Source organism: Antedon mediterranea, chromosome 7, assembly GCF_964355755.1.
Source record: "Antedon mediterranea chromosome 7, ecAntMedi1.1, whole genome shotgun sequence".
Lineage (NCBI taxonomy): Eukaryota > Metazoa > Echinodermata > Crinoidea > Comatulida > Antedonidae > Antedon > Antedon mediterranea.
Genome location: NC_092676.1, coordinates 30,524,723 through 30,548,870, shown reverse-complemented (window position 1 = coordinate 30,548,870; position 24,148 = coordinate 30,524,723). Strand labels below are relative to the sequence as shown.

General features: G+C 35.2%; 3 protein-coding genes across 5 annotated transcripts; 1 reads left to right on the top strand and 2 right to left on the bottom strand.

Moving 5' to 3' along the window:
• Positions 1–407: 407 nt before the first annotated feature.
• Positions 408–12,912, bottom strand: LOC140054426 (membrane-bound transcription factor site-2 protease-like). 2 transcript variants are annotated; one of them, XM_072099404.1, is made up of 10 exons: positions 12,632–12,894; positions 12,187–12,291; positions 7,279–7,545; positions 7,082–7,185; positions 6,394–6,640; positions 5,202–5,382; positions 3,836–3,939; positions 2,764–2,956; positions 1,317–1,392; positions 408–1,100 (listed from the first exon to the last, which is right to left on the bottom strand). In XM_072099404.1, the coding sequence occupies exons 2-10, from the start codon at positions 12,262–12,264 to the stop codon at positions 878–880; spliced, it is 1,473 nt and encodes a 490-aa protein (XP_071955505.1). In that variant the 5' UTR covers positions 12,265–12,291; positions 12,632–12,894; the 3' UTR covers positions 408–877. The 2 variants fall into 2 exon arrangements, with proteins under 2 accessions (XP_071955505.1, XP_071955506.1); XM_072099405.1 differs by lacking the exons at positions 408–1,100; positions 1,317–1,392 and adding an exon at positions 2,390–2,481 and having other exon boundaries at positions 12,632–12,912.
• A 68-nt stretch (positions 12,913–12,980) lies between these two features.
• On the bottom strand, positions 12,981–17,238 carry LOC140054427 (uncharacterized). The gene is made up of 3 exons (XM_072099406.1): positions 17,107–17,238; positions 16,770–16,996; positions 12,981–13,889 (listed from the first exon to the last, which is right to left on the bottom strand). The coding sequence occupies exons 2-3, from the start codon at positions 16,896–16,898 to the stop codon at positions 13,647–13,649; spliced, it is 372 nt and encodes a 123-aa protein (XP_071955507.1). The 5' UTR covers positions 16,899–16,996; positions 17,107–17,238; the 3' UTR covers positions 12,981–13,646.
• A 4,470-nt stretch (positions 17,239–21,708) lies between these two features.
• On the top strand, positions 21,709–23,692 carry LOC140055695 (tRNA (guanine-N(7)-)-methyltransferase B-like). Of its 2 annotated transcripts, none has more exons than XM_072101064.1 (6): positions 21,709–21,802; positions 22,594–22,706; positions 22,864–23,048; positions 23,144–23,257; positions 23,353–23,454; positions 23,553–23,692. In XM_072101064.1, the coding sequence occupies exons 1-6, from the start codon at positions 21,723–21,725 to the stop codon at positions 23,676–23,678; spliced, it is 720 nt and encodes a 239-aa protein (XP_071957165.1). In that variant the 5' UTR covers positions 21,709–21,722; the 3' UTR covers positions 23,679–23,692. The 2 variants fall into 2 exon arrangements, with proteins under 2 accessions (XP_071957165.1, XP_071957166.1); XM_072101065.1 differs by having other exon boundaries at positions 21,712–21,793.
• The last annotated feature ends 456 nt before the right edge of the window (positions 23,693–24,148 follow it).

Here is a 24,148-nt window from a genome sequence, read left to right as displayed (position 1 = left end):
CGGTTTTGAAGGTATGAAATAAACCAGTTCAAAACAAAGCCAGAAATGCCAAAATAAGAATGAAGACGATCAAGAAGTATTTGGTGGTCAACTGTATCAAAGGCAGCAGATAGGTCAAGCATTACAAGTGCAACTGCTTGCTTACTGTCCATAGCAACTGTTAATGTCATTTAGTATCCTGAGAAGTGCTGTTTCAGTACAGTGACCCTCTTTATATGCTGATTGGAATGGGTCTAACAAATTAAAATTAATAAGGTATGACATTAACTGTTCCGAGTATGTTCCAAAGTATGTTCCGAGTATGTTCCGGGTATGTTCCGAGTACGTTCTGAGAATGTTCACTCATCATTCACCTCATGCCATTATTTGTACCATCACACAAAAATAAAACATTCATTATTCATTCATTCATCTAAATAGATTCCTGTAATTTTAATCAAACAAAAGGTAGGCGAGCCTAGCCAAGGCCTACATTTCATAAACATTCATCATTTTTATAATCACTCGAAAATTATCTGCACGCAAAAGCAAGACGCTGAAATAGTGTCTATTTAATAATTGTATTGTCTATTCTAGTGTAGTAAGTTAGTACAATTTAGTTTCTAGCACATAACATTCAACTTGATGTTTAGTTGATTTCCATTTAACACTTATTTTTCAATTATTCACGCATATATTCCTTCATTAAAATTTGATGAGTAGATAATGGGAGGGATGTGATATTAACAGAAACTATTAACAGAATCATTTACTATGAATTGTTTATTGTCTACAAAATATACAATTTACTCAGTCTAAAATACAACTGTTTGAGCTATGATGGTAATCATTTTTAGTTGTTCATTAAAAAATCTCATAAATGATTCATAATGAGATTTCAGGTCACAAATAGTGTCCAAAGAGCTAGTAGAATATTAAATGCCAGCAGTATTGTACCAAAAAGTAATGTTATGAATTGCAAAGATTCCCTATCTCCTTTGTTTGGCAAAACTACTTTTAAAGCATAGTCTATAAAAGCGGTGAGAATGTACTGGCCATCCAGGGCATAACATGGCACAGCATTCAGGATAGCCAGAGCTCCAGATAGTGAGATGAGATATCTAAAAAAATAAACATATCAAGCATCACTTATGTATACCTAACAAAAAAATAGAGGGAGGGGGTGTATTGTTTCATGCAACATTAATGTTTAAAAGATTTACATTTAGTACAAGAAATACAATAAACCTAGTGGTTCATGCAATAAGGTGTTTAACAACATAATCAACAAACTATTTTATCTGAACATGAAATATAATTACAAATAAAAAGCCTACCTGCAAAAAAGGTCAATTACATCTGGAAGAGACAGTGGTAAGAATGAATACTTTGGTATATAATTACTGACACTCACTGTCAAAGAAAAAAAAGAGACAGTGGTAAGAATGAATACTTTGGTATATAATTACTGACACTCACTGTCAAATAAAAAAAGAGACAGTGGTAAGAATGAATACTTTGGTATATAATTACTGACACTCACTGTCAAAGAAAAAAAGAGACAGTGGTAAGAATGAATACTTTGGTATATAATTACTGACACTCACTGTCAAATAAAAAAAGAGACAGTGGTAAGAATGAATACTTTGGTATATAATTACTGACACTCACTGTCAAAGAAAAAAAGAGACAGTGGTAAGAATGAATACTTTGGTATATAATTACTGACACTCACTGTCAAAGGAAAAAAGAGACAGTGGTAAGAATGAATACTTTGGTATATAATTACTGACACTCACTGTCAAAGAAAAAAAGAGACAGTGGTAAGAATGAATACTTTGGTATATAATTACTGACACTCACTGTCAAATAAAAAAAGAGACAGTGGTAAGAATGAATACTTTGGTATATAATTACTGACACTCACTGTCAAAGAAAAAAAGAGACAGTGGTAAGAATAAATACTTTGGTATATAATTACTGACACTCACTGTCAAAGAAAAAAAGAGACAGTGGTAAGAATGAATACTATGGTATATAATTACTGACACTCACTGTCAAAGAAAAAAAGAGACAGTGGTAAGAATGAATACTTTGGTATATAATTACTGACACTCACTGTCAAATAAAAAAAGAGACAGTGGTAAGAATGAATACTTTGGTATATAATTACTGACACTCACTGTCAAAGAAAAAAAGAGACAGTGGTAAGAATGAATACTTTGGTATATAATTACTGACACTCACTGTCAAAGAAAAAAAAAGACAGTGGTAAGAATGAATACTTTGGTATATAATTACTGACACTCACTGTCAAATAAAAAAAGAGACAGTGGTAAGAATGAATACTTTGGTATATAATTACTGACACTCACTGTCAAAGAAAAAAAGAGACAGTGGTAAGAATGAATACTTTGGTATATAATTACTGACACTCACTGTCAAAGGAAAAAAGAGACAGTGGTAAGAATGAATACTTTGGTATATAATTACTGACACTCACTGTCAAAGAAAAAAAGAGACAGTGGTAAGAATGAATACTATGGTATATAATTACTGACACTCACTGTCAAAGAAAAAAAGTTAAAATTAAATTCATTAAGGCCCATTTATCTAGGATCGATGATAAATAAACATGCGTTGCAGAACTATAGAATAAACATTTTATACTGTCTTTGACAAAAATATGCCTGTATATCTATTTATCAATGATCATTATCGTTCTAGTATTAAGGGGCCTTTATCAAATATAGTACAAGATAAATACAGAAATTAAAGAATTACCTGAATGACCAAACAAATAAGGATCCCCAACATATAACACTGATTTTCCTTTGCTTTTCATGATTTTAATAAGCTTAGTACTCTTTTCTAAAAAAGGATGGACACACACAGTTCTTCTTGCAGCAAGACAATCGCTGTTCTTTTGACATCTGGGCTGTTCTGTCACAGGCCTAGCTTCTACACATGAATAGCTCTGAAAATATACAACTTTGGAGGTTAAAATGTAATTTCCAGTTAACCAGACAGGTTCATTGCTAGTACCAGGGTTAGAGAAGGCTTAACCCTAACCCTTATTATTATTAGATGCCCTATGCACAGGTAGACATACAGTGGATACATGTGCTTTATAAATCATATTATTATTATTAGATGCCCTGTGCATAGGTAGACATACAGTGGATACATGATCATATTTTTATTAGATGCCCTATGCACAGGTAGACATACAGTGGATACATCATCATATTATTATTAGATGCCCTATGCACAGGTAGACATACAGTGGATACATGTGCTTTATAAATCATATTATTATTAGATGCCCTATGCACAGGTAGACATACAGTGGATACATCATCATATTATTATTAGATGCCCTATGCATAGGTACATACAGTGGATACATGATCATATTATTATTAGATGCCCTAAGCACAGGTACACATACCGTGGATACATGATCATATTATTATTAGATGCCCTATGCACAGGTAGACATACAGTGAATACATGATCATATTATTATTAGATGCCCTATGCATAGGTAGACATACAGTGGATACATTATCATATTTTTATTACATGCCCTATGCACAGGTAGACATACAGTGGATACATGATCATATTATTATTACATGCCCTATGCATAGGCAGACATACAGTGGATACATGATCATATTATTATTAGATGCCCTATGCACAGGTAGACATACAGTGGATACATGATCATATTATTATTAGATGCCCTATGCATAGGTTAGGGTTAGGGAGACATACAGTGGATACATTATCATATTTTGCTCTATGCATAGGTAGACAGACCCTATTTAATAATAAACAGTATCATTTTTACCTTTTCTTTATTATTAGCATCTGAAACAATTTCATAGCTGAAACATAAGTCTGATACACTTGAATTGCTACAGCATTCAGGATGTCCACCATATCCAACAAATACTAATAAAATAAAGTTGTGCAATTTGAGAATACAATATTACAATTTTTAAAATTGTAACTACATAAACTACCTCTTATAAATTAATTAAAATTGAAATAATTTTGAATTTCTCACAAATCTAGGTAACAAAAAATGTATACGGAACTGAACCCAATCAATCAATACCTTCGTCATCAAATACAAAATCTTTTATTCATCAAATAAAATATGTTTACTTTTGTCAGTGAGGTTCATGGATCTACAAGTCAGCTGGACCATATATTGTCTATTGGCATCAGGCCCGTTGCCAGCGGGGTATTTTGGGGTTCGGACGAACCTCTCCTTTTGCGCGAACCCCCTTTTACAAGCGAGCCCCTTGAAAAACAAAGGCCCCACTTCCAAAATCGTGCAATTAATTATCAATAACTGTATAGAATATTGTAGTATACTATATAATTTCTCTGCATAGTAGGTAAAAAATGTCTCTGTAAGCTGATTAAAACTACCGAAATTGCTCTGAGAGCAAAAGCTTCCATGGGCCCTGGCCCCCAGCCTACAGTTGCTCGCAAACCCCCCTCTGATGCATTCTGGCTACGGGCCTGGGCATTGAAAGTGCCCATAACTTTGTTAGTGATATTCGTATACAGGCCTGGGCATTGAAAGTGCCCAAATGTATTAGTGATATTCATATACAGGCCTGGGCATTGAAAGTGCCCATAAATGTATTAGTGATATTCATATACAGGCCTGGGCATTGAAAGTGCCCATAAATGTATTAGTGATATTCGTATACTATATGATTATATTGGTTCTGGTCATTTTCCTGTATTTGAATTGTAATATTATCCACAATAGAGAATGTACAAATGATGAGGAGAAAAGTTCCAAAAAGACAGTAAAATGGTCAAATGTTAAACAACCTTGTATCACTCTCTAACAGGGGAAAAAGTAGAATTAATATTATGTCCCTCGCTTCTATTGTGTACAGACTTTTGTAATAATTGTGAGCATAAAAATACAATTACTTCTTTGTATAATGAAATATGAAACATTGTGTTACTTGTATAGATCATATTGTATTAATATGTATTATTCTCTTTCATGGTCTTTAAAAAGGATATCAATCGACTTAAAGTATGTTATAATGACGCTTTCCGCATGCTGTTATTGTTAGGTCAAGATATCTCAGTGCAAGAAATCTGTTTGTGGAAAATAATATTCCATCTGTTTAAGGAAAACCATTACCAGGACAACGAATATGCTAACTGCATATATAACTTACACGGTATGGTGTGACTCATTTGCTGTAATTTACCAATAGGCATACAATAACCTGGTGCAGGATAATAAACAATAGCCCCCATGCATCGACTCCAGTCCTCAATACTGTTCACAGGACAACCATTTAGAGCATTAATATAGTCACCTGTCTGAAGACCATGTGCACCAAACACTGGAGAATTCTATGAGGAATAAAAGAGTGATTATTTATGTTATAACCCTAACCCTATATAACTAGTCTGAACTTCTATCACTCTAGGGCCCATTATGTCATTGGTAAATTCTATCACTCTATGGCCCATTATGTCATTGGTAAATTCTATCACTCTATGGCCCATTATGTCATTGGTAAATTCTATCACTCTATGGCCCATATGTCATTGGTAAATTCTATCACTCTATGGCCCATTATGTCATTGGTAAATTCTATCACTCTATGGCCCATTATGTCATTGGTAAATTCTATCACTCTATGGCCCATTATGTCATTGGTAAATTCTATCACTCTATGGCCCATTATGTCATTGGTAAATTCTATCACTCTATGGCCCATTATGTCATTGGTAAATTCTATCACTCTATGGCCCATTATGTCATTGGTAAATTCTATCACTCTATGGCCCATTATGTCATTGGTAAATTCTATCACTCTATGGCCCAATATGTCATTGGTAAATTCTATCACTCTATGGCTCATTATGTCATTGGTAAATTCTATCACTCTATGGCCCATTATGTCACTGGTAAATTCTATCACTCTATGGCCCATTATGTCATTGGTAAATTCTATCACTCTATGGCCCATTTTTTTTTTTTTTATTTGACTTCTGGATCTGGACCAACAGGTGGTAAACACCTCTAAAACGGTCCAGTCCCAATAATGTCATTGGTAAATTCTATCACTCTATGGCCCATTATGTCATTGGTAAATTCTATCACTCTATGGCCCATTATGTCATTGGTAAATTCTATCACTCTATGGCCCATTATGTCATTGGTAAATTCTATCACTCTATGGCCCATTATGTCATTGGTAAATTCTATCACTCTATGGCCCATTATGTCATTGGTAAATTCTATCACTCTGAATGTCAGCATTGTACAATTTGAATTGGGTATTTTGATTCAAATTGCACACTTTTGTATTGGTTTTTAGATCAATTTTACTAGTTCCCAAATACATCCTAACATACCTTAACAACATCAGTAAGTACCACGCCAGTTCCTGTAACATACATGGGTGAAAGAAGAGTTGGTAATGTTGACATTACAAGAACACCAGTAACAACTAAAACAAAATTATGCCATATTCCAGCGCAATATATTCTCAACTGGCGTATAGCAGACACAGCATGAAGATGATCTGTATGCAGATCAACAAAAGCACCAGGATAAATCACCAGCAAAAATATCCCAAAACCATTTACTCGAACCTGTTCCCTAAAAACACAAAAACTACTAGTAATTTATGAAAATATACAAAATTGCAACATATCAAACAAATAGAAAGGAATAGAATGATGAGCTTAATAAAAAGAAAGGCTTCCAATACCTTTTACATGATCAGTATCTTCTTTGTTTTATACAAGTATAGCAACCTGATATATAGTAACCTGATATATAGTAACCTGATTTATAGTAACCTGATTTATAGTAACCTGATATATAGTAACCTGATTTAAGGCAATGGACTACAATGTTTTATACAAGTTTAGTAACCTGATATATAGTAACCTGATATATAGTAACCTGATTTAAGGCAATGGACTACAATTTCTCTAAATAGTCACACCTGTTTCATAGTGTCTTCCAAATTGAGATTTCAGTTTACAGGTAATTATTTGCATGCTGTGAACCTTATGTTATTTACACTGTACTTACCTTACTGCTGCTACTGCATGTCCTAATTCATGAAAAATTCCACTTACAAACAAAACAGAAAAGTAATACACAATTTGATTGAGGGGTAAATTCACACCTGGCATCTGAAATTACAACAAATTTAACTTAGAAAAGGTTAAAATGACCTAATGTGTAAAATCCATTTACAGTATTTATAACCTATGAATATACTGTACCACAGGAGTCAGCACCCGTTCCTTCTTTTCTACTGAAAAAGATTTAACCAATGTCCATGTGAGAAGGCCAATTGAAGAAACCATCGCAATAATACCAAACCAAACACCACCAGTAAACCAAATTCGTGTTAATGTGGGCTTCCATTGGCCAATCCTTAAAAAAATATGGTTGAGGCAAGTAGAGTAGCAACGAACTTGGGCCATTGTAACCTGGAATCCATTTCGTTCTTTGAACTCACAATAGCGTTGTCCATAACGTTGATGCGTCTGTATGTATAAAAAGTGACCAAAATGTGTAAGTGGAGTATAATAAATTATATAGATAAACCTGCTATTTTATTATATTCATTCACAGTTTTCTAATATATAAATCAAACTATGCATATCCATAAAGACAGGCCCGTATCCAGGGGGGGTGCGTTGGGTGCAGACGCACCCCCCCAAGTCCCAAAAGGTCCACTATTTCCTCGGTTGGTATTTTTTCTTGTCTTGTTTAACTAAAGACAATATCATTATATATATACAACATTTACATTATCAATGGTATACAAACAAAAATATGCTAATATAAAATGAAAAAATACCGGTAATTAAATTACGGAATCTGAACTGACTACAAACTCGATGTAAAACATGCGCAGTCGATCATGTGACGACAAGCAATAGCTTAGCGCTTCATGTACGCGGTAAAGTGTTTGCTGGAGAAATACAGACAACTTAACGTCAGGGAACACGTATATTTTTTGTCGGGGAATATAATATACAGTAAAAAGCGTTCGCGTTCACTTCGTAGCAAGCTTCAGCGCCTAGAAAACCGCGACGTTTCATTGACCGTGAGAGTACGTCAGAGTGATATTATGCACTTTATATGCATTCATTATTGCCAGCGATCTAACTTACTACTAAACAATAGCTAGGTACGCACTTGTCTGGCGGTATCCCTTTGTACGAATCGTTCAACGTTGGGTCGAGACGCGTGATATCAAGTTTCATCCAGGGATCAAAATGTGTAATGTGTTATTTTCCAGGCGAAGTTTACCGACGGTTACGTCGTGTACTGCGTCGACGTACGCTACACTACAGCAAAAACGAATTATGTTAATTGTTCGTTTGTTCACCAATTTTTTAATTTACAAGTAACCTTCTGTACCGTGGGGCACCTAAAATAAATTTTTCATCCATTACTAAACATAAAAAACATGCCATTTTCGCTTAGCCAACATTATAGCTATAGTTATTACATTTTCAATATCCTGTATGTCATGAATTTCTCACCACTCGGAAGTCCAGATGGTACGCATGCATACACCTGGGAGGAATAAACTTTTTTCCCCGACTGAAAAAGGTCTACGCTTGCGTTTTTTAAGCCTCTAGGCCTGATGTTTCCAAAGTATAAAATGCAATTTTTTGAAGACCTGCAGCTCTAGTTTTAAACATTTTCTTAGCTCAGCCCCAACAATAAAGCTGGTCATATTTCGAAGAACAAGAAGTACATTTTCCGGGACCTAACATCTCTATTTTTCAAACATTTCTTAGCTCAGTCACAACCCATGATAGGGACTTATATATTTTTTTTTCATGTTTTGAAGTATAATAAGTCCAATTTCCGGGACCTCCAACTCTATTTTTCAAAATTTTCTTTGAACTTTTATTTTTTAAATTGAAAAATATGGATTGAAACCGTCATCGCGCATCGTTTTTTTGCACGCAGTATTTTATTTATGCATTATAAAAAATGGAAAAAATGGCTACCCTAAATCTGATTAAAAAGACCTCAAATGACGCTAGAACGCGTTGCTTCCGGGGGCTTCGCCCCCTGGACCCCCACCGGGGGCCCTTGGCGGCCCCGGGCCCTCAGCCTAGTGATGCTCGCTTCGCTCGCATAGCCCCCTCGTCGGGGAATGTAGCCCCCGCGTCGGCAAGATCCTGGCGCCACCCCTGCTGAGTTGGCCTCATCATGAAAGCGTTAAGTTCTGGTGTCCATCGTTCAACCAGCCCAAGCCACAACAGAGAGTCTTACATCAGTCTTTAGAACGTCAAATAACGCAAATTTTGGACCCTGACCGGGGGCCCTTGGCGGCCCCCTGGCCCCCAGCCATTGTTGCTCGCTTCGCTCGCACCCCCCCCCCCATTATAAATGCTGCATACGGGCCTGAAAGAGCACTATAAAATTCAACAAATACGCTGCAGATCCTTCAAAACATTTATATTTTTTTATATTTTTTATCAAAAACCCATAATTTGTTGTAATTGATTACGAGTGCAATTTCAAGCCATCTAGAGTATAGTTTCTTTCTGGAATCCTGCCTTCTTCCTTTTTATATTACCTCAAATTTAGATTATTTATAGTTATATTAATATATTTTACATCTAGAGTATAGTTTCTTCCTTTTTATATTACCTCAAATTTAGATTATTTATAGTTATATTAATATATTTTTCCATTACTGTTTCTATATGAAAGAAGAAAATATCTGTTATTTTGAATTGAAAATTTTCTCAAAACAATTAAATATTAAAATGAATAAAACCAGTGGCGGATTGTATTATAAAGACTTTGTCTCAGGCTTAGATCTAAGCCCTAAGCCCCTCGCGAAAGTCTTAGTTAGGCCTCTCAGCAAAGTCGATTGCAATATAGCGGTCTTAACTGAGACTTTATTAGTAAGTAAAGAATTTCAAACAATCAAACCAGCCTATAGTTACCGAAAAATGAGGGCGCTATACCAACAAGTGCAAATAGAGTAAGTTAACAATAAGGAGTAGCGACAAGCTTCTCAGTAGGACATATTGAGGCCATTTTAATGCATGAATGGACACACAATTGTATGTTTTGATAGTAAATATTGGTTAATTAATATACATGCTTAAACTTTACAAACAAATATTTCAAAAAAATAAATTTTAAATATGCTACTATATGTAGTCTTTTCTTGGTCAAAATAGTGTAGCGCTAGACCGCGTATGGAGAATATGAGTACAGCGTGTATGTTGGTGCGGTTGGGGACAGCTAATAGGTAGTAATGATATTACTAGCTAACCTAGGAGCGCTCGCGTTGCGCGGTTAGCGTAAGCCTGCCTGGAGGAGGCTTAGAATCTAAGACCACTGCGCTGAAAGTCTTACAGTAGGCTTAAACTTCTTATTGCAATGGTCTTAAATCTAAGACCATCGTTGCTAATGGTTTCATCTTGGGCTTAAGTCTAAGACCGCAGTTAAGACCTTTATTGCAATCGGCCCCAGGGCCGACAATTTAACAACTTGATTAAATGAAAACATTTTTTTTTAAATAAATTCTTTTTTTGAACAAGAACCACTAATCATTTATAGAGTGCCGAGTTCAACATTGAATGATTGCACACAATACTGTGTTTGTAATAAAAAAGGGAAAACTACTTGGCAAGGTCTATATTCCAAACATTGGAGTGGGGATCTATAATATGCCTATATGGCTTAGTCTATTTCAAATCTAACATTGGAGTGGGGATCTATAATATGCCTATATGGCTTAGTCTATTTCAAACCTTCTGAAGATAATCCGGTCTAATTAGTATGAGTGCTGGGCAACTACTGTAACACTGACAGTTGATATTGTTTTACCCCAATCACAACCATGGTGAGGCTGAGGTGGTACGGTCTTACCACAAAACCAATCCATCCCATGAACACCATCTTAGTACTTCTGAACTGCCGTTGTTTGTTAGTATCAGTCATTTTATTTGTGTTTACATTTACCCACGCAAACACACATGGATAAACTGTGGACACATGCAATACAGGCCGTAATTAACATTTTTATTTTTTATTTATTCATTTCACATTATTTATAGAGGGTGACCCTAAACAGCGTATGCTAACAATCAAGGGGTCCTTTTGATGTGTTATGATAAGCGTCGGTGTGTGACAGTGGCTGTGTATATGTTATGCGTGATTTGAACGATTTGCGCAATTTAAAATTGCGCAAAGAATTCTTGCGCAATTTGAAATTGCGCAAGGATTTTCTTGCGCAATCAACTTGCGCAATTTCAAATTGCGCAAGAAAATCCTTGCGCAATTTCAAATTGCGCTGCACAATTTATAAATTGCGCAATAGTTCTTGCGCAATATGACACCTTTGCGCAATTTGAAAACGAACTGTTTGTTATTTTTATTATTGTACTCATTTGTTGTTGAGAATGGTACCGAAAGGTTAGTCTTTTTTGTCATTAAATTTAATTTTTAAGTTAAATAGTAAACGTCTAATAATTCGTAATAATTATTGTTTCTAAAAAAAATCCAATCGTTATTAGTCTTATTAATCGTCATTAGTACTGATATTTGAATTGAAATTATTATATTACTATTGGTATTTATTTATGCCTTCTCCTCATATTATGTGTGAATATGGTATTTTATAGAACCATTGGGAATTCGAGATTTTTTTTATTCGGAAAAAATTTTTGGGAGGGAGGCTCCCGGGAGGGTAAGAAAATGCGATATTATCTTTAATTTTGAATCATTCTTAGAAATTACTAAAAAAAATATGGGTGTGCATGATTTCACAATCTGTCGAAAAACCTTGCGCAATTTGCAGATTACTTGCGCAATTTAATATGTTGCTTGCGCAATTTGAAACACATGTTTCAATTCAAATTGCGCAAGGAATTTTTTGCGCAATTTTAAATTGCGCAAGAAAAACCTTGCGCAATTTCAAATTGCGCAAATCGTTCAAATCGCGCATAACATATATACTAGTACACCAGGGTAACCTCTACTTGTATCGAAAGATGTACTAGGTTCTTTAAAGTGCCAGATTTTATTTATTTTTTTTTTAGTTTATGCTATAGTCCTTATTCAAAGAAGATTCGTTCTACCACCAGAACCATGAGTGCAGCCACTGAGATCTTCTTAATTAAAAAGTGTGTAAAACTTACTTTTGCATATGCATCCAACAAGTATAGAATTGACCAAAAGCCCATAACCAAAGCAAACCAGGCATTCATAGCCAGCATGTTAAATTCTTTGATTGAAGCTCATCTCTGCACACACAACAGACAGTTAGAAAAAAAACATTATTAAGCGGCCTAACTTAACTAGCTAAGACTCAGGCCATTCATATGTTATGCCATGGATATTTTTTTATTTAACACTAATAACAAGTCATCATCGACTACTTCCTCAGATATTAGTAGGCTATCAGAAAATCACTAATACAAACGATTTATAGATTAGGTCGTAGGCCTTAGTTATTAGGCCTAGCCTAGTAGTAGCTGCTGCTCAGAGCATGGTGGAGTGGGCCTAACTAGAGCTGGCTAGGCCTAGGCTAGCCCTTTTTATAGGCAGGCTTAGCCTCGATATAATCATTTATTAAAAGGATACTATTAACAGTACAAACATCGTCCAGAGCTAACACATAAATAATCAAGACAATAATAATTATTATGATTGTAAGCTTATAAACAATAAAAACTCTGAACTCGACTCGTGTGTCGCGCGCGCCGCCGCCGTCGAAATCATGCATTCTTAACATTATGGGCCCCCAGCGTTTTCAAAATGTTTGTTAGACTTCATTTCCCAGACATTACATTAGTCATCACCAACAGTCTGTAAAACATATTTAAGTTCAAACTTAAAATAAAAAGTTATTAAATATTTCTAAATACAGTCATTTTTTAGATCATCATTATGATTCAGCATGAATTGATTTACTGTAGCAATGCTTTATTAATATCCCATCTTTTTATTTTATTTTTGTTTTTTTAAACACCACCATCTTGTGGAGGAAACAAGAAAACATCTTCTATTTAACAAAAGTAATCATTTGAAGTATAAAAAAACATAAAACGTTACTAATATATTCCTACTAATAGAATAAATAAATTTTGTTTAACTATAAGTATCAATAATATAATTAACTGGTGATATGATATCAGAGAGCGGCAGTTGGCTGAACTGTGAAAGAACATCGGTTTCCATGTCCACGGTTAGAATCCCATCGCCACTCTTCCGTGTGTTCCAACTTGCAGGTTGGAATACATGTATATAGCGCACTGTACTGTGTGCACCAAATGCTTATTACAGAATGCAGTACACTTTGAGGACCAATTCACCACCAGAAGGACCCCCACTGGAAACTAGTCTACGAACTTAGTTGGCTATCCTTGGTGTGTAACACCAAATATAACAACAAACATACATGAAGAAAAACTGCTTTTAATTTGTTTACCTATTTGGGTGTAAAATCTGAATTAACAAAATATTTAGCAGTTAACAAGAGACAATTTAAATAATCTTAAAATGCCAGAGAACACAAACTTTGAAAATACAGTTTTATATAGAATTACACAACTTTACATAAAGAAGGTGTTTTTTTTTTTTTGTGGTTACATAGCTATTAGTCCCACCGCTCTGTAGTACTTTCTATTGCCTTTGGGGATGATATAAATTCCTTTAATGTATTAGAATGGCACTTTGGACACTTGTCTGCATCCATCAGATGAATTACTTGTGGATGTTGAGGACATATCATTCGTGATCGACCATGAAACATCAATCCACAAGTTTGGCAAATCACCTGAGATGTACTACGAAAGCAGTTGCACACAGGCTTGGCTAACTGTTCATGATGGTCATAATTCTGAAATTATAAATTAAATCATTTTAATAAAATCACACAATGTTAACTTTCAGTGTCAGGTTAATTGTTTTCAGAATTATGTCAATATTCTAATCAAGAATAATAACTTGGGAATTGTTTCAGTGACAGAAGGAATTTGTTTAGTCTATTAGATGGAAAAGAGATCCAAGTAGCAAGGAACATTATTGTGAAATTGGCGCCAGTTTATGTTTAAAATGAAAATATTTTTTTTTAAATCAGCCTTTCATGTGCACATAATAAATAATGAAAATAATAAAAAAGATAGCACAAATAAATAAATACTAAAAGCTTTGGTACTAAAGCTCAGCAATGTATATCTTATTGATGGTAACCATTTAATAACCCGTAATTAATGTCTAAAAAGCGCTTTTAACTTTTGAATATCCAAATTATAAATAAAATATATTTTATGAAGTATAAATAAACAATGATACTTTACAACAAATGAATATCAGCTAAGAAAAACTAAAATGCTTCACTTTTAGCTGGGGCCATATTATATTGTTGTGTTATGACTTTAGTCAAGATAATCTATTAGAGGCCTACAGATCAAAATAGAGATTAAAGAGCGTCACGGTCTCTAAATATTATTATTGGTATGTTTACTCTGGGTATAGGCATAGAGATATTATAGTATAGTGGTAAAAGCTAATGCTAATTAACTAGACTATACCTTCTGGCTTAGTGTGTTGATGTACAATCCAGTAACAACACTACTTCTGTTTTGCCATATCTGGTACAGAGTCTGTACAGATCTTACACACTGTCATATAATATTAATTATTTGCTATCGGCACAGTTGACTACCAACGAATATATAATTATTATTGGCCCAGTCAACATTGAGCCTGGCAAGTTCTCTGTGCTGATAAGACAATACAATTCTGATCAAGTAGTATGGTTGACACTATTTATTAACAATATTATACATCGCGCAAAAATATTGATTTATTAATAGTATACACACACACGGTTGACAATTGGAGTATCTGATTGGGAACTTTTGTAGTAAAGATTTGTTGAGTACTTTTTGTATTCAAATGGTAAAATGAAAATCATTCAACACCATCACACTTGCACGTCCTCGTGTGTTGTTGTTGCAGTGCGCCTCCTTGCGCCCTATCGAGTGACATTGTGGTCGCCATGTGTTAGTTGGTTCTAGTAGGCCTAGTGTCGATTGATATTACTTTGGTTTGTTTATTAAAAGTGTTCATATCTTCGTGAAGTTGATTAGTCTTTATTGCCGTGGTGGCAGCGCATTACCCACTACCGCGAAATCGCTTCAATAAACAGAAGACAGAGACTTCTCATACCTTTACAAATCACTGAACATTTTTCTAGGCTACCGGACTCGATCCCGAAGTCTAGCTCGCATAGATAATCCGATAAATCGATCTCCCTCTGTCTCAGCCGACACATGAGTAAAGCCTTGTTACTGCTCACAACATGGCTACTACGAGAGCCCCAGAACAATGGCAACTTACCAAAAATGAAACAGTTAACTCCTTTGAAAACTGGCGACAGAATTTATTATATATTTTTTCTCTTGACGCCAGTCTTTCACCATCCTTGCTGACGCATTCACTTGGAAAAAGAAAACCACAGGAAACCCCACAAGGGGAATACTTGACGATGAGGACACTGTCTCAGCCACATCGAGAAAAACATCGCACCAAAAAAATGCTCAACTTGAATATATGTTAAGCCAAATCGCCAACTTTTGCCCAGTTTTATCCAGGAATTCTATTCTAAAGCAATCGACATCTCTGTCTGATATTTGGCAAAAAATTTGCCAGCATTTTGGTTTCCAGTCTTTGGGAGCGCACAACTTGGATCTCCCAAACATCACAACGCTACCAGCCAAAAAACCTCAGGCCCACTCCAAAGCATGTCTCACAGCTATTTTCAACAAAGCACACTGGCCACAGTATAACAATTTCTCCAAACAAATGGCTCGATCCTAACCAAGCCTTTAGTAAATCGTGCATTATGTGCCAATCTTCTCAACGACCACACACTTCACACTCAGCAAGTCAGTGCAGATTTCTTCCAGCAGCTGATAGAAATAGTCTCGGCAATTCACATTTCGTACTCGCAGAGAACGACTATGCTACACTCCCTGACGAAGAACTCTGTATCGACGAAGACCTCACTCAAAGTCCACAACATGATCTGCCCACCGGCCTAATTGACAAACCAGCTTCAGCCAGCCGAGTCAATGTTATTCAAGCACCATCTCTACTCAATTCCTATCATCATTTCCCAGTGAAGGCGACACTTGACATTGATGCCACTACCAATCTCATTCAAGCATCACTTTGTTTTATTGACATGCCTATGACACTAGCAACTCAGATTGCCCAATTCTGTATACCATTGGACTTTTATTTCTGTATTCCAGTTACTTGTCCACATTCTTTTATTTTGCTTTTATTGCGTTTTTTATTTTTTTTATTTTTGAAAGAAAGGTGGAAGGAAGAGGCGGTTGCGCCATCATACTCGCACGTCCTCGTGTGTTGTTGTTGCAGTGCGCCTCCTTGCGCCCTATCGAGTGACATTGTGGTCGCCATGTGTTAGTTGGTTCTAGTAGGCCTAGTGTCGATTGATATTACTTTGGTTTGTTTATTAAAAGTGTTCATATCTTCGTGAAGTTGATTAGCCTTTATTGCCGCAAATAGAAATGTTAAACAACACAAGGCTTTCGTTGAGTGAGAACAATCTCAACGCTTAAGATACTCCATTAAAGTCAACAGAAAAACTATACTAAAAAACTAAACAGTAAAGTCCAAATCGAATACAATAAAATGTCAATAATAATTATTAATAATAAATTAATGATCCCGTCCACAGTACACTTACATGAGATTTACTGGCTGGTGATGGAATTGCATTTGCCAATACAGTTCCTCTACCACAAGCTGTAAAGTTATGAATACCAATACCAACTGCCCCTCCTTTGCCAACTGCCGAGAAAGGTAACGAAGACATCTTTTAATATTAAGCCTATCCTACACCACACACCACCACTATTTGGCCTTCTATCAACAGCAGGTGGTCAACGCAGTGTGGCCTAGCTTTTTGTTGGTCTGTGTAAAAAGAAAACATTTAAATTAATTACGTTCGTGTATTTAACTTTTGACAGCGTGAAAATAATTTCACAGTATATAAAACGATTATTGATCATACAAATTCTTACAGAGTTTAGTAGATGAAAGATGGAGAAGTTGAAGGTACATGGACCAGTGGAATTTTGGAATAAAATGGTATGCACACAAACAACAACACACAAAACGTCAAAGGCACGAGCACGTTCCGTTGTGGCACCCCAAACTTCATCACAAGGAGGCCCGGCTGCCGTATCGTGTCGTGTGATGATTTTCATTGTTGAACTTTCACCTCGATATCAAGATTTACCACCAAAACAAAACTGTACAGAAACCAGAGAGTGGTAAATATTAAGTCGAAGGAAAATATTTGACAGACAGTAGGCCTACCCCCATAATGTGTAATTACTTTTCCTATGTAATTTATTATTTTTATATTTTGTGGTCAATTTCATCAAAGTTCATGATGAAATAAAAGTAAAGAAAATTGAATTAAATTTACATATTTGTTATATAGCTAGTTAGCGATTTGGCCATTTTTCGAAAATCCCTCTCCGTAGGCTTACTACGTAGAGTAACGTCATGCATGTGCCATTCCTCTTTATAATAGTAATTCATTATTAGTACTGTAGTATAAAACTATATTTTTTGACTGGATTGAATTTTCAGTAACGTAGTAGTACTTAATGCTTTTGAAAATAAATGGTTACGGTTTTAATTAGGCCTAAAGTAAAGTAAATAAATAGAAACGGTAAATAGCATAACATGCAGCAAAATAAGCACGTAGTACTATTATACACAATTTGAAAATACTGTAATACAGAAAAGTTAAAATTGTCTTAAACATTTCTTTTTGTGTACAAAGTAAACGTTAAGTGTAAAATTGTTACAAACTCCTCGTATGTTTCCGAGCGGTTGAAAATACACTAGGAACTCCCTTGAGACATAATTTCCGTATTTCGTAACATTTAGTAGTTTAGTTTAATGTTTTTTATTGTATATGTTTGTGTTTGTCTGTGTTCTCCTGTAAGTGGTGAACCATGAGTTCACTGTTGGTTGGGAAATGAATAAATAAAATATAAAATAAATATGCTCACAATTGTAAAATAACTCAATAATATACAATATTAATTAATTAACAAAAAATATATGATGGTGAATTGGCCAACAATATGAACATACTAAAAGTCTAGAAAAATCCAGGTAGGGGAAATAGGTTTTTTTAAACAAAATGGCCGCTAATGGCGAAAAATGTCTAAAAATGAACAAAAAACATATATTTTATATCTAATTACCACTTGATAGCAGTTTTTATAATGCTTTTTATATTTCTTTAGTGTCAAACATTTAAACTGCAATATACATATTAATTTAAATGCTATTTAGCAACAAAAACACACATTTAAGTATCAAGATATCACCACGGTTATAATAATAGACAACGTAGTCCTATGCATTATAATGCAGGACTACAGTGTCTAATATAAAACAGTTCATTTACATTTGTACTGTCACAACAATAGAATTATACAATCTTACAATCTATTAATCCATTCATTTTCATTGTCCAGTTATCATCCTTTGTCTATAGGTAGGAATTAAGCATGTGCTGATGCCGTGGTATTCGTCACAAACAGTGGTACTGGTGGTAAATTTGGACACATCACGCCATTTGTAACTTTCCATCCCCCAGTCTGTGGGTTGAAGAGTACTTTCTATCCACTGCTGTACCATGGTAATATACACGCAGGGAATGACATTTTGCAGCATTTGTTGTAGGGGGAATAGACTTTATTTCAAGTGCTGTTTTGCTTTTTGCTACTTCCTCCCAGAACGTATTCCTCCATACAGTATATAGCTACTACCAATGCCAATTCCTCTGATGCGATGGTTTCTTTTTTTTGGAGACGTTTGGTTTTACAGAGTTTGTAAGCATACTACTGCCCAGGTGTTATGACTTTTTAAGACCTTTTCCTATACCAAATAGATGGGATGTAGTATCATATCCCTGGATTCCATGTATAAAAAGCAAACTAATTTTTACAGAGCTTCACACCAAGGACAGACTTTACATGCATTCACAGTGCTCCCCCATCGAGAACATACAGTATTAAATCAATGAATGAAGCAACCGTGACAGAATATAAATTTAAGAGGAAAGAACACATGGGCGGGTCAAACCAACTATATTCATCAATAAAGAAGCAGTGCACATTCCCTCACATATATTATTTCATCATCTATGTGAGACAGTCATACACAATGCATCATTTGGTGAAAAAGAATCTTATACTTTTCCTGCAGCCCTCTTTTACTCCATTGACTCCATACACACTGCTAGACTACTCAGAAACCTTCATCTCACTGCCCACTGTTTGCTACATCAAACCTCTTGGCCCGAAACAGCAACATTTCAAGACACTTAGTATGTACCATGTATGTTTGTTACGTTATGTGAAGGCAAAGTAAACTATTGTGTTTAATGGCTATAATTATGGGCCGTAAGTAAATTTGGTTTAGGAAAAGGTGTTGGTCTTAAAAATCATCACATCACAGTAGGAGTTGTATGTCAAATTCTGTAAACCAAACAGTTTCCAAAAAAAAAAGAAAACATTGCATCAGGAATTTGGCATTGGTACCTATATATTATGGAGGGAAGTCAATGGAGACTTTAGACAGCCTCTTTTCTTTGAGAAAGTTGCAAAAAGCAAATCTATTCCCTTGCGGCAAAATTTCATTTCGTGAGTCTTTATTACCAGGTATAGCAGTGGATAGGAAATACTCTTCAACCCACATCCCACATAGGGATGGAAAGTATTGATGACAAATTGACTACCAGCACCAGAGAAACTATTAAAGTTGATTAGATGTACCTACAAATAAGGTTGTAGTAAAATGAATTGCCGTTGCAGAAAATATGGTTTGGACTGCTGCTCCACTATTTTTTAAGAATGCCACGGCATCAGCACATGCTCAATTCCCCACCAATAGATGGAGGATGAGATACTGACAAGATGAAAGTGAAATTACCGCATTTATTTGAATAAATGCCCTTGGTGGTTGATTTTTAAGGAGGGTAGTGGGGGCGTGTAATCGTCGTGAGGAGTTTATTCGGAGAGGCGTATATGTTTGTGGGTGTAATGTGGGAAACGTGTATAATCAAATAAATACACCCTTTAGATATGAACAAATACAACACCATTCAGTGAATTCTATTACAAATAGAGATGTGTTAAAATACAATATTGTGTATAATATGCATGTGGCGGGGCGTACATTCAAGGAAATAAATTCAAAATGATGTCCGATGGGAGCGGGGGAGGGGGTGCGGTGGCGTAGGTTATTCAAAATGATGTCCTGGAGGGGGAGGGGGGAATTTATTCGATTTTTCTAAATGTAGCGTTTATCCGAATAAATACGGTAATAGATTGTGGCGCAAGGATTTTCCCGATGAGGGGGGGGGGGGGGTGGAGAGCGCAGCCAGCATCAATTGGCTGGGCCATCAATGGGAGCGCACCCAGAGGTTCCGATAATATTATACCGGTAAAGGGTAGTTTTACTCACTTTTAAAAATGAAAATCCTTGAAACAGCACTCAATGGGGTATTGTTTTATATTAGGAAATATCATCATATTGTCTACATAAAAAATAGCCAATTGTGGAGAGGGGATGGGGGGACGGACAGACTCCCTCACCCTTCCCATTTGATCTCCCATCCCTATACCCCTCCCCACTGGCACCACCAATGTTGTAATATATTGTTATAACAGTACAAATGTAAATGAACTGATTTATTAATAGACACCGTAATCCATATGTATTAAGCATAGGAAGGACTGCGTTTTATATATTATTATAACAATAGGGATATATCTAGATACTTAAACATTTGTTTTTCGGCCATTTTCTAATTAACAGCACTTAAGATAATGTGTTTATTGTAGGTCAGATCTTCGAAATTGTAAAGAAATATATAAGCCATTGTAAAAACTGTTATAAAGTGGTAATTATATCTATCATTTATGTTTTTTTTTCGTTTTTTAGGAATTTTCGCCATTGGCGGCCATTTTGTTTAAAAAAACCTATTTCCCCTACCTGGATTTTTCTAGACTTTTAGTATGTTCATATAGGGACCTTATAGAAATGCATTGTGGTGAAATAAATTCTGTTGCAATTTTTTCAACCATATTTCATAGTTTTCCTGTACTATATTTCCAAACCCGTCTGTTAGGATTCTCTGTAAAGCATGTGTAAAGGTCCATATTGATGACGGCGTGGAGAGGAGATGGGTACCCAGGCTTAAGAGAGGTTGAGAAAAAAATCGCGAGCGGGAATGACATACGCCGCCAATAGTTTGACTTTCAATTCAATTCAAACATTTCATTCAAACAGGTCATTCAAAACATTTCATTCAAAACAATTCATTCAAAACATTTCATTCAAAACATTTCATTCAAAACATTTTATTCAAAACATTTCATTCAAAACATTTCATTCAAAACATTCAATTCAAAGCATTTCACTCAAAACATTTCATTCATATAACGCGCCATTCAATTCATATCGATGCATTTCATTCACATATTGCGTCATAAATTTCATATCATCGAAATGTTGCGTAAACGGCGTTCCATATTCGGAGGCCAATTTTGTAGAACCTAATTTGGCGTGACACCCACGTTCTTCGATCAACAACAATTCGTTTAAAATGGCGGCGCCCATGCCCCAGAAGAAATTTTACAGACAAAGAGCTCATTCAAACCCAATTGCTGATCATACGTTTGAGTAGTAAGACTAAATGGTTAACTCTGTAGGCTCATTGAAGTATTGAATGTTTATATATTTATTTTGAGGCCTATCTAGGCCTAGGCTAGTCTTAGTTAGGCCTTCACTAGACAGAGAGAGGCCAGATATAGTTTAGGCTTAGGCTTAGCCTAGACTAGGCGGCATTCAATTTACAAAACTATCTAAGCTAGGCCTAGCCTAGTAGAGGCCAAGCTAGCCACCCGCCTACCACTACCTAGCCTAGCCTAGCCTACTACCTAGGTACTTGGTCGTATGTTTTATAATTGTTATATTTAAATATCCTTGTGTTTTAATTTGCTACTAAATAGTAAAAATAAATATCAAAAGAAAGGGTTGGTAGGTACACAACACTCTCAGTGTGTATCTATTTAATTATTATTATTAGTGTATTTATAATAATAATACAAAAAATATATTATTGTCATTAATAATAATAATTTCATGATTTAACATTTTTAAAATGTTAAATAATTGATTCTCTCTTTCTGTTGGGAAAATTATTTCTTTTTAACGTCAACGATCGAATAAAAAGGTGACGTAAAGCCTGGTGGTGAGTTTGGCTTGATTTGTTTTTCGCGACATTAATAATACTGTACTGTAGTTCATTCTTATAATTTATATAGCGCATATAATTATACAGTAAGCAAGCTCTTTTATAAGCTTTGTGAGCCTGATGATGATTCCCACAGACATTCTTATTTGTCCCCTTTGCACAGACTATACTGTATAAAACTACCGTACTCCTATTTCAATTTGTTTTGTTTTCTTTCTAGTCCAGTATGCCCAGATGCCATGGATTGGTCAATATATTACCCATCCTACTCGCAATCTACTGAGAAGAAAGTTGAATTTCTTGATGTAGGATGTGGTTATGGTGGATTACTAGGTATAGTTACTATAATGTATGCTTTATTAGATCATTGATTGATTGAAGTCTATAGTTACTATATTAAATGTAAATCAATCAATGATCTAATAAAGTATAGTCTTTTTGCAGAGTTGATTTCTTGCTGTGTAGTTTTTAACATATAATTTCCTTGCAGTTGCTTTATCCACAATGTTTCCAGAAAAACTAATGCTTGGGATGGAAATTCGTGTAAAGGTAGCAGATTATGTAAAGGATCGCATCACAGCTTTACGGCAGAACCAACCAGGACAATACAATAATGTTGCATGTTGCCGTTGTAATGCAATGAAATACCTCCCTAACTTTTTCAAAAAAGGACAGGTATAACTATGATGCATTAAAGAAAGTACCTACAAATTCAACATTTTAAAAACATCTTCATTGCCTTACAAAAATCTTTGCTTTATTTTTTCCAGATTCAGAAAATGTTCTTTCTGTTCCCAGACCCACACTTCAAGAAAACAAAACACAAGTGGAGAATCATTAGTCCAACCTTGCTTTCAGAATATGCCTATATCTTAGCTGAAGGTGTAAGAGTTGCAAAATAATAATGCCATTGAAACTTAGTACTGTATAACAATCAGTAAAGTCTTTTGGAGACTAACTTACAATTTTTAATTTCTAGGCCACAATCTACACAATAACAGATGTTCTAGATGTCCATGAATGGATGGTAACTCACTTTACAGAACATCCTTTATTTGAAAGGTTGACAGAAGACGATTTAGTAAGTGTAAAACAATCAACCATACAGTATATATATCTATATATTTGTGGAAAATACTGATGGAACAGCTCTTATTTAAAATGATTTATTTAATACAGGCAAAAGATCCAGTTGTTAAAGAAGTGAAAACAAGTACAGAAGAAGGAAAGAAAGTAGAGAGGAATTCTGGATCTAAGCACATGGCAGTATTTTGTAGGGTCCCAGATCCTTTTACTAGAAAGTAGAGAGGAATTCTGGATCTAAGCACATGGCAGTATTTTGTAGGGTCCCAGATCCTTTTACTAGAAAGTAGAGAGGAATTCTGGATCTAAGCACATGGCAGTATTTTGTAGGGTCCCAGATCCTTTTACTAGAAAGTAGAGAGGAATTCTGGATCTAAGCACATGGCAGTATTTTGTAGGGTCCCAGATCCTTTTACTAGAAAGTAGAGAGGAATTCTGGATCTAAGCACATGGCAGTATTTCGTAGGGTCCCAGATCCTTTTACTAGAAAGTAGAGAGGAATTTTGGATCTAAGCACATGGCAGTATTTTGTAGGGTCCCAGATCCTTTTACTAGAAAGTAGAGAGGAATTCTGGATCTAAGCACATGGCAGTATTTTGTAGGGTCCCAGATCCTTTTACTAGAAAGTAGAGAGGAATTTTGGATCTAAGCACATGGCAGTATTTTGTAGGGTCCCAGATCCTTTTACTAGA